The 13196-nt window shown below is 34.2% G+C and overlaps 1 protein-coding gene across 2 annotated transcripts; it reads right to left on the bottom strand.

The window, feature by feature from the left end:
* Window positions 1–6967: 6967 nt before the first annotated feature.
* On the bottom strand, window positions 6968–9975 carry LOC139850356 (F-box/LRR-repeat protein At3g26922-like). Of its 2 annotated transcripts, none has more exons than XM_071839937.1 (3): window positions 9906–9975; window positions 7896–8873; window positions 6968–7199 (listed from the first exon to the last, which is right to left on the bottom strand). In XM_071839937.1, exons 2-3 carry the CDS (start codon window positions 8847–8849, stop codon window positions 7002–7004), a joined length of 1152 nt encoding a protein of 383 aa, XP_071696038.1. In that variant the 5' UTR covers window positions 8850–8873; window positions 9906–9975; the 3' UTR covers window positions 6968–7001. The 2 variants fall into 2 exon arrangements, with proteins under 2 accessions (XP_071696038.1, XP_071696039.1); XM_071839938.1 differs by lacking the exon at window positions 9906–9975 and adding an exon at window positions 9810–9887.
* Window positions 9976–13196: the final 3221 nt, after the last annotated feature.

Raw genomic sequence — 13196 nt, 5'->3', positions numbered from 1 at the left:
AAAAATACTAGTACAAACCTCCTTAGAAACTTCTTGAACACTTCATTCATTAATGATTGAAAGGTTGCAGGGGCATTAGTAAGGCCAAAGGGCATTACTAGGAACTCATAGTGACCTTCATGAGTCCTAAAAGCTGTTTTTTCTATGTCATCATCATACATTCGGATTTGGTGATATCCTGACCTGAGATCCAGTTTAGAAAACACCACTGACCCACTTAATTCATCAATAAGTTCCTCAATAAGTGGTATAGGAAACTTATCCTTCACATTCTGTTTATTCAGCTCCCTGTAATCTATGCACATTCTCCAACTTCCATCTTTCTTTTTGACCATCACAATAGGTGCAGAGAATGGACTTTGACTTGTCCTGATCACCCCTGTATCCAATAATTCAGCTACCATAGTCTCTATTGCATCTTTTTGAGTAGATGGATGCCTGTAAGGTCTCACATTGATGGGTAAAGTTCCTTCCTTTAAAGGTATCTTATGATCATGACTCCTTTTTGGTGGCAATTTTGTAGGCACCTCAAACACATCTGCATACTCATTCAGTAGTTGAGTAATAGATGCATCTTGTGATTCATTCATATTAACTTGGCTTTGAATATTGTAGCAAACAACTGGAACCACACACAGGCACATTGAAGCTAGGTAAGCTTCTTGTTGAATACATGCCTTATCTAATTTCTTACCCCCAATCCACTGCATTGCACCTTTCTTTGCTCCCCTTAAAATGATTCTATCACCCTTATAGTGAAATATCATCTTAAGCTCATCAAAATTCCACATTATGTTTCCTAACTTTTTAAGCCACTGGATACCTAACACCATCTCACAGCCCCCAATTGGAATTATGACCAAATCATCTTCAAATTCTTTCCCATTCATTTGCCACCTAAACCCTTTACATTCACTAGAACTTGTGATTTTGTTACCACCTGGAATTATAACTTGCATAGGGTTGATGGTATTAGTGGGACACCCTAACTTTTTAGCAGTGTCTAAGTATAAAAAGTTATGTGTACTGCCTGAATCTATTAAGATATGCACAGCTTTCTTGTTCACATGGCCATAAACTCTCATAGTTTGATATGCTGTTGTACCAGTGATTGCATGTAAAGAAATTTGAGGAGAAGTTTGAGGTAAATACTCAATTACCTCTTCAGTAAAATCCAATTCTTCATGTGACTTTGTTTCTTGAAATGCAGGCTCTTTCTCTTCCACCCATTCTTCATCAGCTAACACTTCAAGAGAATACATCTGGCCACTGCATTTGTGTCCTGGAGCATATTTCTGGTCACAGTAAAAACATAACCCCTTTGATCTCTTTTCTTCTATTTCTTTTTGTGATAACTGTCTTCTTGGTACAGGATTTTTATAAGTGGTGTTGAATGGGACTGCAGGTAGTGCTAACTTGTTACTGGTTGAGGGTAGGGTCATTGTATTGGTGGTGTTTGGTGGTTATGATCTGGCATTATAACTATGGTATGTGGTTTTTGGTGTCGATAACACTGGAGTAAACCTCTTCTTGGTAGCTGCAATTGAGTCTTCTTGTAGTTTAGCCAAACTAAATGCATCTTTCAGGGTTTTAGGTCTGAACATTCTCACAGTGAGTTCTATATCCTTCTGCATACCAGCCAAACACAAACTTATGGCTTGCTTTTCACTGATATCAACCTTGTTCAGTAGGGTTTCAAACTCATCTTGATAGTTTTGCATAGTACCAGTTTGTTTGAGATTTTTTAATTCAGCCATTGGATCTTCATCAATTGAGCCAAATCTCTTTTGAATAGCTTCTTGGTACACCTCCCAGTCCACATCTTCTCCATGTAACTTGATAAATTGTTGGTGCCAATGTAATGCCTTTTTATAAAGATGAATGGATACAATCTTCACCTTCTCTTCATCCTGGATACCATCCACCATAAAGAACTGATTGCATCTAAAGATCCATCCCTTCACATCATCACCTTCAAATTTTGGAAAATCAACTCTGGTCATTCGTGTCATTTGATTTGCAGGTCTCCTTAGCTGACCTTCACCTCCTTGTATCTTTTGCATTTCTGCAGTCAGGTAATTCTGTTGAACCAACATATTCTGAAATTGAGCAGCCATATCCTCCATTGTTTGCCGTATACCAGCCATGGCCGAATTAACTGCTTCGGTCACCATCTCCTTTGTTTGATCGTCGTTCCTGGTAGTCACCACCATCTTCTTCAATTCAACTATCAAGATCTTGATAGCTCTGATACCAAATGATATGATCGTTCCGAATTCATACAAGAATTGGAGAACAATCTAACACACGATCAAGAATCCAATGAACAAGAATAGATTCTGAAATCGAATGTCACTTTTATTGATTGAAATCAATTACAAGGAATTTGAGAGAGAAAACGTATTACAATACAATTGAATGAATGATTCTGAAACAGACTCCCTACTTACAACTTATACACATCTCAATTGCAACAACTAACTACTAATCGTAACTAATTTCTGTTGCAGGTGTTCTTTGTAACCGTCACTCTACAGGTTTGAACGTGCTGGTCTCGTGCCTTTACTTAACCAAAAACATGTGCTACTCACGTGCGTATTAAAATCATATCAAAAAATGATGAAAAAATCAACAGATTTATGAATTTGGAAGATCAATTTTGAAATATGTAAGGTTCGTAACGTGAAGATTTTTGATCTGGATTGGTAAATGGTACCTGGAAGCAAGCGTGCTCTGTATTTTGAGCCTCAAAAAATATCACGCATGTTTTTTTAAGTTCAACGGTATTTTAAACCATATAGGAATATTTTTTTATGTATTGTTTTTCTTTTCTTTTTATTTAAAAAACTAATGGAAGGATGACATTATCTTAATACCTTGGATTTTTTTTCTTTTTCATTTTGATTTTTTTTGGAGAAGAAAAAATCGTATTTAATGACATCATGCAGTTGGAGATTTAAAGGCATTATAAGATGATGAAGTGGATGTGGGTACTATATCATGAAATATGTATAGTAATATGGCATCTTACATATTTGGTTGTGATTATTAAATATTTCCTCACTTGTTTGTGTAGGTAATATTGCATCAGCCATTAAGCAAAAAGCCATCAAGCAACATGAAGAACCGGAAGTTGAAATTTGTTTGGCTCAACGTTGAATTTTTTTAAACATCACCACTTCGAATTTAACTTAACTGAAAGGCCATCAAGCAGCAGCTCTTCAATCGATCAAGCAATCTTTTTGAATACTAGCTAGTATTAGTTTACTCGTGAGTTTCGGATCTACAGTTTTCCTTGTAAATTTGAAAGATTATTGATATATGCAACTATGCAACTTTGTTGGTGTACATAAAACTTTATCATTAAACTTGATATTGTTTCTTCACCATGTCAGTAAGTTTTCGTAACATGTTTTTGTTATACAACTACTAGAAAAAGTTATTATTATTATTTTTTTCAAAAAAAGTACAAAGAAACAAGTTTTTAACTAAAAACACCTCTCTTTAATCGAGCATAGAACCTCTTTTTAGTGAAAAACTGGTTTCTAAAGCTAAGCAAAGGAACCTCTTTTATATCCGGTTCAATACTTTTGGAACCCCTATTGATAGGAACTTCTTCTAAAACCGGTTCCAAAGACCATAAAAACCGGTTTCAAAGGTGATTTTTTGTAGTAGTGATAATAATATATATAATAAATAATAAAAATAAAGCTTAAAGCTTTATTTTTTCTCTTATGGCTTTTTTTTTAAGGCCTTTTTGGGTGCCTGCGGTTGCGTTTGTGTAGGCATTTGTGGTTGTTCTTGTGATTGTAGTAGATGCTGTAAATGAAATTGCTGAAATGTCATTGCTTCTTGTTGGATCATCATTTGTTGTTGCTCCATAGTTGATGATAACGAGTTTAAAAACCCGCACTTCACTGCAGGGTGTTTTAGTCCTCTAACGGTCGATTACTTGAACGTTCAAAAAGACGGTTAACGATTGGTTAACTGTACGTTTAAAAAATGAAGGATTGAATAAAGAATGTGAACAACGAAAGTGAAAAAAATACGGTTAATTGAACTGTTAAAAAACAGTTAACAATTGCTTAATATGACGTTTTAAAAATAATGGTATGAAAAAGAAAGGTAATAAGAGAAAAAGCTAAAAATATTGTTAAAAGAAATAATACGAAAAGGGTTTTTTAGGAAAAAAAAAAAGAAGGTTTACCAAATTACCCCCAAAGTTGGGGGTAATTACACCCCATGCCATCGTGAACAGTAAATGGGTATTAGTATTATGTATAGTATAATAATAGAATTATTGAAAAATTGGGTATGGTCGTGTGTATGGGCTGGAAGAAGACGCACTAGGTGTATTCGGATTGCCGAATACGAGAAGATTAGTATACGAACCTGGTAAGTTAAAAATCGTTTTCATTAGGATTATGATTAGACATTGTTAAATTAGAAAGTTGGATGAAGATGAAGATTGTATGTAAAAGAAAATTTTGAGTGTTTTGGACGTAGATTGAAAGAATATGTGTGTAAATACAGATAACAAATTACTCAAAAAAATTTAATTTTCAAATGAAAACATACTCTCCCCACCAACGGTCACATGTGAGCCACCAATAAGTGATCGCCATGTGACCACATTTGATTTAATTTCACGCATTTGTAGATGACTAATGCCGAACAAAAAAAGCCTACAAACGCCCCATTTGTGGAGCATTTGTGGTGAAACCTCAAAGTGGGTTGGGAGAGAACCGCCCAATTATCAGTGATTTTATTATAGTGATTTTAAGCATGGCAAAACTTACTAGACACCAAAAGCATCGCAAAAGGCACAAAAGCATGGCAAAAGTTACATGGCACCAAAAGTGTTAATAATAGTCATCATAACTAAAAGCATGGCAAAAGTTACAACGCGCCAAAAGTAAGATCCACAAAAAGTTGCAATAAAGTCAAGGTAATGACAACCTAACATTTTCATGATAAAACCATGTTACTCCAACGAGGACACTATAATTAACAACCACCATCATCAAGTTGGCATTATCTGCAAAGAATATGGTTCGATATAAAATTAATCACTCAAATAGATTGGATGAATTCAAAAGCATCTGAGCTTGCATAGTTTAATCACACAAGCAACATGTTCAAATATGGAATGCAAAACTTACTATTGTTAAAGAAGATGATGGTTGGGATGGCGGAGGATGTTTGAAGTTGAAGACCTATTTTTTCTAAACGCATCATCAGTTTTTTTCTAGAAAAATCTTATGTGAGGCGGCCGGTGGGACGAGCAATCAGTGCTTCTGCTTGTTGAAGCTGGGGAGAGTAGTGTGCTTCCATTTGTATCATTTCTCGTTTTGGCAATCTATTCAATATATATCTGACCTGCTCCTTTTTTGAAATCAATGGTTCAATAATTATGTTGTCCTGCTCTAGTGATGATTGTAGCAGTTCCTTCATAACATCTTCAATGTCTGCAACCAATTTGGCCATAATCTCTTTATATTTCATTGCTTCCATAGGTAGTTCCTGCAAGCAAATTTACAAGAATATTACTTGGCTCCACCCAATATTTATAACTCACATTAAATCCACTTTCTTTGAACCAAGATATTTTAAAAGCAACCAATATCAGATAAGGGTATAGCTAAGACATGAGAGAACTTGTAGTTTTTAGTTAGTCATGTGGAAAAGAAAATTACATAATGGGTTCAAATATCTATAAAGACAGTGCTAAATATTAGAGTAATAATGTTAATGCAAATAATTATCTCTCTAGTGTACAACATTTTAAATCATCATCTGTGTCACAACAATTATAACTTTGGTTTTCGTTGAGTTCTAAAGATGTAAATAAGTAATTTGGTTTCAAGATAGAAGTGAAGCACATAATCCCACGACTGCCTATATTAACATTGCAGGAGATTCTAACAAACTAAGAGAATCTTCATGCAACTACGCAACATTAATTATGGAATGCGGATACGTGAACAAAGATTTATATTGAGCTGCTATGAATTCCTTTTCATATATTGAGCTGCTATAATAAATTGCTTTTAAAAAACGTGATAATATTGAAGTACAGTGCAACAAGATTATACAAGGACTGCATTTACATAGAACTAGGCGACTTGAGACAAGTTATCCCTTGTTCTACTCTTGTTAATGAGACAAAAGGTCCATGGAAACAGTCAATTAATTAATTGGTTTCATCGAGTTTGGCATTTGGTCCACAAACTTTGAGATTTAGGTAAGGATGCAAGCTAGCTTTTAATAAGAAGAAACACTCTCAGATGTCAACCAACTATTCTTGGCAAATGGGTCAGGTTGGGTTGGTTTGGGTAATATGTCAAAGCGAGTTTAGGTTGAAATGGGTCATGGGTCAAATGAGTTAGATTTTTAAACGGGTCCAAATGGGTCGGGTTGGGTAACATGTCAAAACAGGTCATACGTCATATGGGTTGAATGGGTCAAAACAGGTCATGTACTTTCACACTAATTTTTACATTTATGATTAAGTTTTACATTTATAATTTTTCATATGTTTTGTACATTTATGAATACGTTTGACGGAATAACCTTGTTATGATCTTTATGCTCGACCCATTTGACCCATTAACAAGACCCATTAGACATGTTCATATTTATTTAGCTTTAAGAATTAATACCCACTTGACCCGTTCCTTTATATTTTGTATAGGACCCAATAGGTCGGAGGTTAACCCGTTGAAACTTTTTGTAAGCTTTAAGTTTACATTTCCAGGCCTAATTTTTCTCAAGACCCAATTGACCCGAAAGCTTGACATGATTGACCCAAATTTGAGAGTTTGGGTCTCAATTGCCAGGCATACAACCAACAAACAAGAAGCAACACGTAAGCTTCAAGTTGTCATAAGAAATCAAGAGTCCCAACATTAAAATGCCAAGGACTAAACAGAATGTAGTTAACTGAACCCCCGGTATAAAATAAAAACACATGCATTAATAAAATAGATACGTGGAAAGTATTAGACAAAATAATGAACTGATGAAAGTACCTTCATGATGAATGTGGCGTTTGGAGAGTTCCCAAGCAAGAAATTTTTGGCTTCAGTAGACATTTTAAGTTTCCATGTATCCCTCGTGCTAGAGTCTATATTTAACCTAGTCAAGTTGCTAAAGGGCGAAGGCCGAGTAGATATTAACTCCGGGAATGAGGAAATACACTGCACATATAAAGATTGTTAGGCATATAAATACATAAGTAATATTGTTAGGCATATAAATACATAAGTTGCAAATGCGTTCTCTTGTCAAAAAACTTTACGCATTAAAAACAATATTTCAGGCCATCTGGTCCGTTTGAATAAATGTTTAAATGTTAATAAATTGCCAAAAACAGTTATGACGTGGCTAATCAAAACCACCCATCAATGTTGTAAAACTCCCCGAGTAATGCTGATTACTCCCCTATTAGGCGATTACCGGACGATCCGAGTTTCCAAAATCCGAGTATTAAAGTATTAATTGGTCAATGGTCAATGGGTCAAAATAGAGATTAGTTGGTCAAAGTAAGATTTAGTTAGTTAAAATCAATCAAAGTCAATATTGGTCAACATCTTAATATGAAATTAAACTAGACTTTATGAGCTTTTGAACAAATGAAGGTTATGTTTACGTTTCTAGACAATTATGTTAACGTTTATGTTTATGGATTTCTTGTATATTTACACATATAATAATTTTGAAATTAATTATTTAAAGGTATAAGTAGGCCATCCCAATTACTCCCCGAGTTGCCAGTTCCCGACCGAGTACTCCCTGGATATAATTTGCATTCAGATCTACTTCCCTTTCCAATTAAGTGTAATTACCAACTATAATAATTTAAGATAAGAAAATGGTGTCAGACTGTCATGTACCTCAACAATGTCTAAGTTAAGCGTAAGAAATTTGGCACTATGGAGCTCTTGAAGCATGTTAATAATACCATGAGCATCTTCCTGCTCATATGGATTTTCAGGACGATACACGTTCAAGCTGACACTCGCTTTGTTCACAGAATAAAAAAAGTATTTATACCACTCCGGAGGATCCAAACCTTCGTAGCAGAATGACGAAAATCCAGATGGAATATTTAAGTACTTCAAGTAGCAATCAATCACAGTGAGATTCTCAAGTTGAGGTGCAATCACATTGATACCATCTGAGCCACTGAAATGAATAAGTCTGAGATTAGAAAGTCGGGGGGTGATAATTTCAAAAACCTTAGCATTGACCGTAACACTTTCTAAAGTAAGGTTTTGTAAGTTGATACACTTGGAGAAAAGATCAACAGATTCATGCTCATCTTCACACAACGAAATACCATCCAAATACAAAGTCGTTAAAGCTGGAAAATCCCATTGTGTTTTGGGTGTAACCCAAGCATAAGTGCAGTTTCTAAAGGTGAGATGCTTAAGAGTCCGAGACCTAAATAGATTAGAAGGAAATTCATTCTTGGGTCTAATATCAAGGATTAGTTCTTGGACATTGTTAGAAAACGCATAATTTACAATCTCTCTCACAAAATCTTGAGTATCTTCTCCAGGTAAACATAGATTTACCGAGGACACTTCGACTTGATGGTTGCGGTGAGTCAGAACATGGGTCACGAATTTTGAGAACTCGGCTAAAGTTTTAAATCCACTACTTGAAAAGTTGAGACATGGCATTAATGTCCATATAAGCTTCCATCTTGGATTCAACAACAAACACGTTTGAATAGCTAATTTAGTGTCAACGCGAGTAAGGATTTGAAGAATAAGCTCAGGAGGCAAGCCGCTCAATCTATCATCATCGAGTGATGATCTAACATTATTAAGGTCAAAGTCCATTTACTTGATTCAACAAATGATAACCTGCGGTTCACAATGAATAACTTCATATTAATTACTTGGATAACAACACTATGAGTACTATTGAGGTAAAATGCATACAACCCCAAATCCCCAATTAAATATGGAAGACACATCCAAATAGAGCAACAATTGTGCACTTGGATATTGCTTCTTTAACTGCTGAAAAACAAAAATATTTTTGTTTTAACATCAGTCTATCAAGAAACATCAATATATTATTCCCACTTTTGTTAAGTATTAAACCTTTACTTGTTAACTTGAGCACTCTTTTAGCAAGCTAAAATAAATTCATGGTTATGTTTTTTTACCAAATTATATTCAAAAAAATGTGATTTCTTCAATATATAGGAAACATAATTAGGAATACAATGTTGATATAATTATATTCTTTTTAACTAACTGTGGTCATGTTTTTGCAAAGATCATACGAGTGAATTAACGCCAAAAACGAGTTATTATATTTTACCACCAATATTACAAATACTTATACCAAACTTAATCATAAGGAAACTAATTATATAGGTAACAGAGTAATAAAATGCCTAAAAATGTTCTAAAATTAGAAAACTTCAAAATATAACTAATATGACTATTGTAGATGGCTTAGCTATGCAACTTAAAACATAATAACTATCATTCGAGTACAGATAAAATCATGATTGCATCAAACAACTAGTTATTTTTTTTTTATTTTTTTTTTATTTTTTTTGGGGCGAAAGACTAGAAACTTATATAACAAATAGGACACTTCTGCACTTCATCAAACTGATGAGGGCCTAAACAAAGGATACAGAGCAAAATAAGCACAACAAACCGAACTACAAGGAATCATAGCTAAACAATACAAGCAAACCACAAACCACACGATCAAACAATTAGTACACGATGATAAACGCTAAGCATTTCAAAAGTAAAAACTAGCGAAAAGAGTGAAACCACGATGTATCGATTTCTGTGTCGTAGGGTAAGCAGATGTATAATTGATGAATTAATGCCGGTTAGTAGAGAATTAGGGTTTGAGAAATTATGTACCTTTGATCTTTGAAGAAGAAGAAGAATAAATTAATATCGAATTGAATGGCAATTCAGTTGTCGATCGTGCCTTACTGAAATTCTAGGTCAGTAGAAAATCGTCACAACACGGGTCGGGTCGGGTCGGTAGATATGAGGGTTGATCCCTCTGTTGTTGTCAAAGCCCATAAGGATTCTGATTTGGATCCAGTCAAACAATATGTTTTGGGACCTGGGGATACCGGGCCTGTTGCTCCTTCTGGTGCTTCTTCGGGCCTTCAGGCCATTCGGTAGAGGCTGGTCCAGTTCGACATCTTGCTGGTGTGGAGAGTGTTATGGACTTCAGAGGCGAAACTAGGATTTTTTTTCACCGGGGGCAAAAAAACGTTTTTAAACCATAGCAATTTTTTTGGACAAAATTTGAAGATTTTGGGGCAAAAGTTGGAGATTTTGGGGCAAAAGTTGAAGAATTTAGGGCAAAATTTGAAGGCTTTGGGGCAAAATATGTAGGTTTGGGGGCAAAAAAAAATCCACCGGGGACAAAATTTTTACACTGAAAAAAAAATTCCACTGGCCCCCCCGGCCCCCATCATTTTCGCCCCTGATGGACTGTCACCTTCGTCTTCATCTTCGTCGACTGGTTATAGTGCCTACATCGGTCTCCATCCGACAAATTTACTAGGTTTTTCGAGGAGTCAGACAATTTTTTTTTAAAAGATTGTAGGGTTATTTATTGCAAATTTCCTTTCTTTACATCTTCGAATGTCTCAACCCAACATTTTACTAGCCATGCTTTCTCTTAAGGTTCCCACATTTTTTTCTTATAAATATCTTTTTTCAATGCAATCACTTTACCTATCAACAAAATAAATACGTCCAAATAATATATAATAAACTAGTTTTATGAACCCGTGCGTTGCACGGAAACGTGAAATCTAAATATATATTTAGCTATTCCAATTATATTGTCCATTATTTTTTTAGAATGTCCCAAATTAATTGCCTACTTTCATAAGGATAAAAATAATATGATAAAGTTTTTTTTTAAAATGTACATTATGATTTTTGTCCGAGACAATAAATTTGGGACGGAAGGAGTAATCAATTTTAAAAATAACTATTTTAGGAGTATGTGATTTGAGAATATGTCACATATTCTTGTGATTGATCTTAATTTATGAAAAAAGACGTATTAGGTTTGTTTATTTTCTTATTAAGATTTGTAAAATATTAAACAAAAGAAATAAAAGTCAAAAAACGATGACTTTTACGTAACTTTTTAAAACTTAAATAAAAATATTTAAAAGAAATGTAAATTGAGTGACATGTGAAAATAGTTAAGATCGGAGTGACATGTGAAAATAGTTAAGATAGGAGTGACATGTTCGAAAATTCAATATGACGGTGATATATGACAAACATAATATATCGGTGACGTGTGATAAATTTTAAAATTACGGGTGACATGTAACGTATATGTACAAGTTTTTATATATATAAATCTACAAAAATATGATATGTTCAAATTAGAGCCACCAAAATATCCAAAAGTAAGAGGCTTGTCAAACTGATGTTGAAAAAAGAAAAAATATATACATACGTGAAAGAACCATTTTTAACCTTAGATGTTGTAGATTAATGAGTTTATGACCAAACTCATGCATTTGAAAAACATATTTATCAAATTCATGCATGTTACAAAATATAGTGTTAAAATACAATGCAAATTTAGAATAATATGGAATTAGTAAATGTATATGGGTAATATATCTAGATATTAATATGTATAAGAAAATATCTAGATATTAGAATATGAGAGAAAAATCTAGAAATTGAAATGTAAAAGAAAAATCTAGATATTTGTAGGTTGTAGAAATATCTAGATATTTATATATCCATGGAAATATCTGTAACGACCCTGCTTTTTCCGTTATCTTTTGCCGTTAATTATTTAACGACCGTTAATTGTTATTCGTGACACGTCATTTCTAAGACCTATATTATTATTTTTGTAATAATATATTAATTATTATGTGTTATATGAATATTTGTATTCATATTTCAAGTTATACGTTTCTACGTGTCGCAGATTTCTGTCCGGCGAATCTTTTCGGTTTTCAAACCAACGGTCAAGATTTTGGGATTTTTAAATCCAATTTATTTTAAATATGATATTTTGATGTAATATGATTATATATAGTGTTTATATATTTTATTCGTCGCGTGTTTGTTATCTCTCCGAAAAATTAATCGCGTAGTAGCGTTTTCGCGTTTCGGGCTTCGTTCGGGCGATCGGGCCACAAGTATTCTTCTTTTTGGCCAAAGTGGTCCATGAGGGGCCCACCCCTCTAAAAATTTCGGCCAAAACCCCCTTATACCCCATTTTTATTTTATTTTTCAATTTTTCATTTCCATTTTATTCCTCATTTCTTTTCTAAACCTAAAACTAGCAAGTATCTTTTTCTCTCATCTTTCTTCCTCTCTCTTTTTCTTTTTGAGGCCGCCACATTCATCATCAATATCATCATCATTCTTCATCAATTATTGCTTGGATTTTAGGGCTTTTAACATCAACGCGTTCCTCTCGTTCTCCTCTACACGTTGCTATCTCTTGATTCTTGATTAGGGTATAAACCCTAACCCTAGCTTTTTAATTTTTCTTATATTTTACTGATTTTGTATGTTATATTGATAGTATGATAATTGTATGTTATTGTATGATTGATTGGATGCGTAGAATTACTCGTTTGCATATGTTTTCGGTTTGATTTAATTGGGACAGCAGCTTTTTCGTGTGTTTCTGACTTTGTAACTTATATAAAAGTTAAAATAAAGTATATAAATGAGTTCCTCTCATCAAGACATTAATTTTAGACTCCGGATTCATGTCGTTTCGATTCCCGGAGCCCTAGATATGCTTAATTTGATTTTTGGTAAAGATTGAAAGGTGTTATGGGCAAGAACAAGGTATGGTCCGACTTTGTGATCATCCTTGGTGTCTTTAGGATGTGTCATTTGGTTAGGACTAATGGTGGGATGAATTTTCATGTTCGGGTCACCTAAATCCGAGCCACGGTTCACCCGTTGTGCCTAAATCACTGTTTTGAGTAAATTGAATTCCCAAGTGTTGTCATGGCTGATATCCACGACCTAGGGACTGTTCTTGGAGTGTTCTTGAGTACATAATTGTGTCGGGTGGTTTGAGTAGGCGGAGATGCATATGTGGCTCGCCCGAAACCGACACCCGGGGCTCAAGATACGACCCGATGAACTTTTAAACTTAAAACTTATGGTTAATGATTAAACTTATGT

Source organism: Rutidosis leptorrhynchoides, chromosome 5, assembly GCF_046630445.1.
Source record: "Rutidosis leptorrhynchoides isolate AG116_Rl617_1_P2 chromosome 5, CSIRO_AGI_Rlap_v1, whole genome shotgun sequence".
NCBI lineage: Eukaryota > Viridiplantae > Streptophyta > Magnoliopsida > Asterales > Asteraceae > Rutidosis > Rutidosis leptorrhynchoides.
Note: the sequence above shows the minus strand (reverse complement) of the source record. Positions and strands in the feature narration are given on the sequence as shown.

Excerpts from the sequence above, each read along its gene's own strand:
- LOC139850356 (XM_071839937.1), bottom strand. The coding sequence starts at position 8,849 with ATGGACTTTGACCTTAATAATGTTAGATCATCACTCGATGATGATAGA. Across the intron at positions 7,200-7,895 it reads TTAACTTAGACATTGTTGAG|TGTATTTCCTCATTCCCGGA; the intron begins GTACATGACAGT and ends TTATATGTGCAG.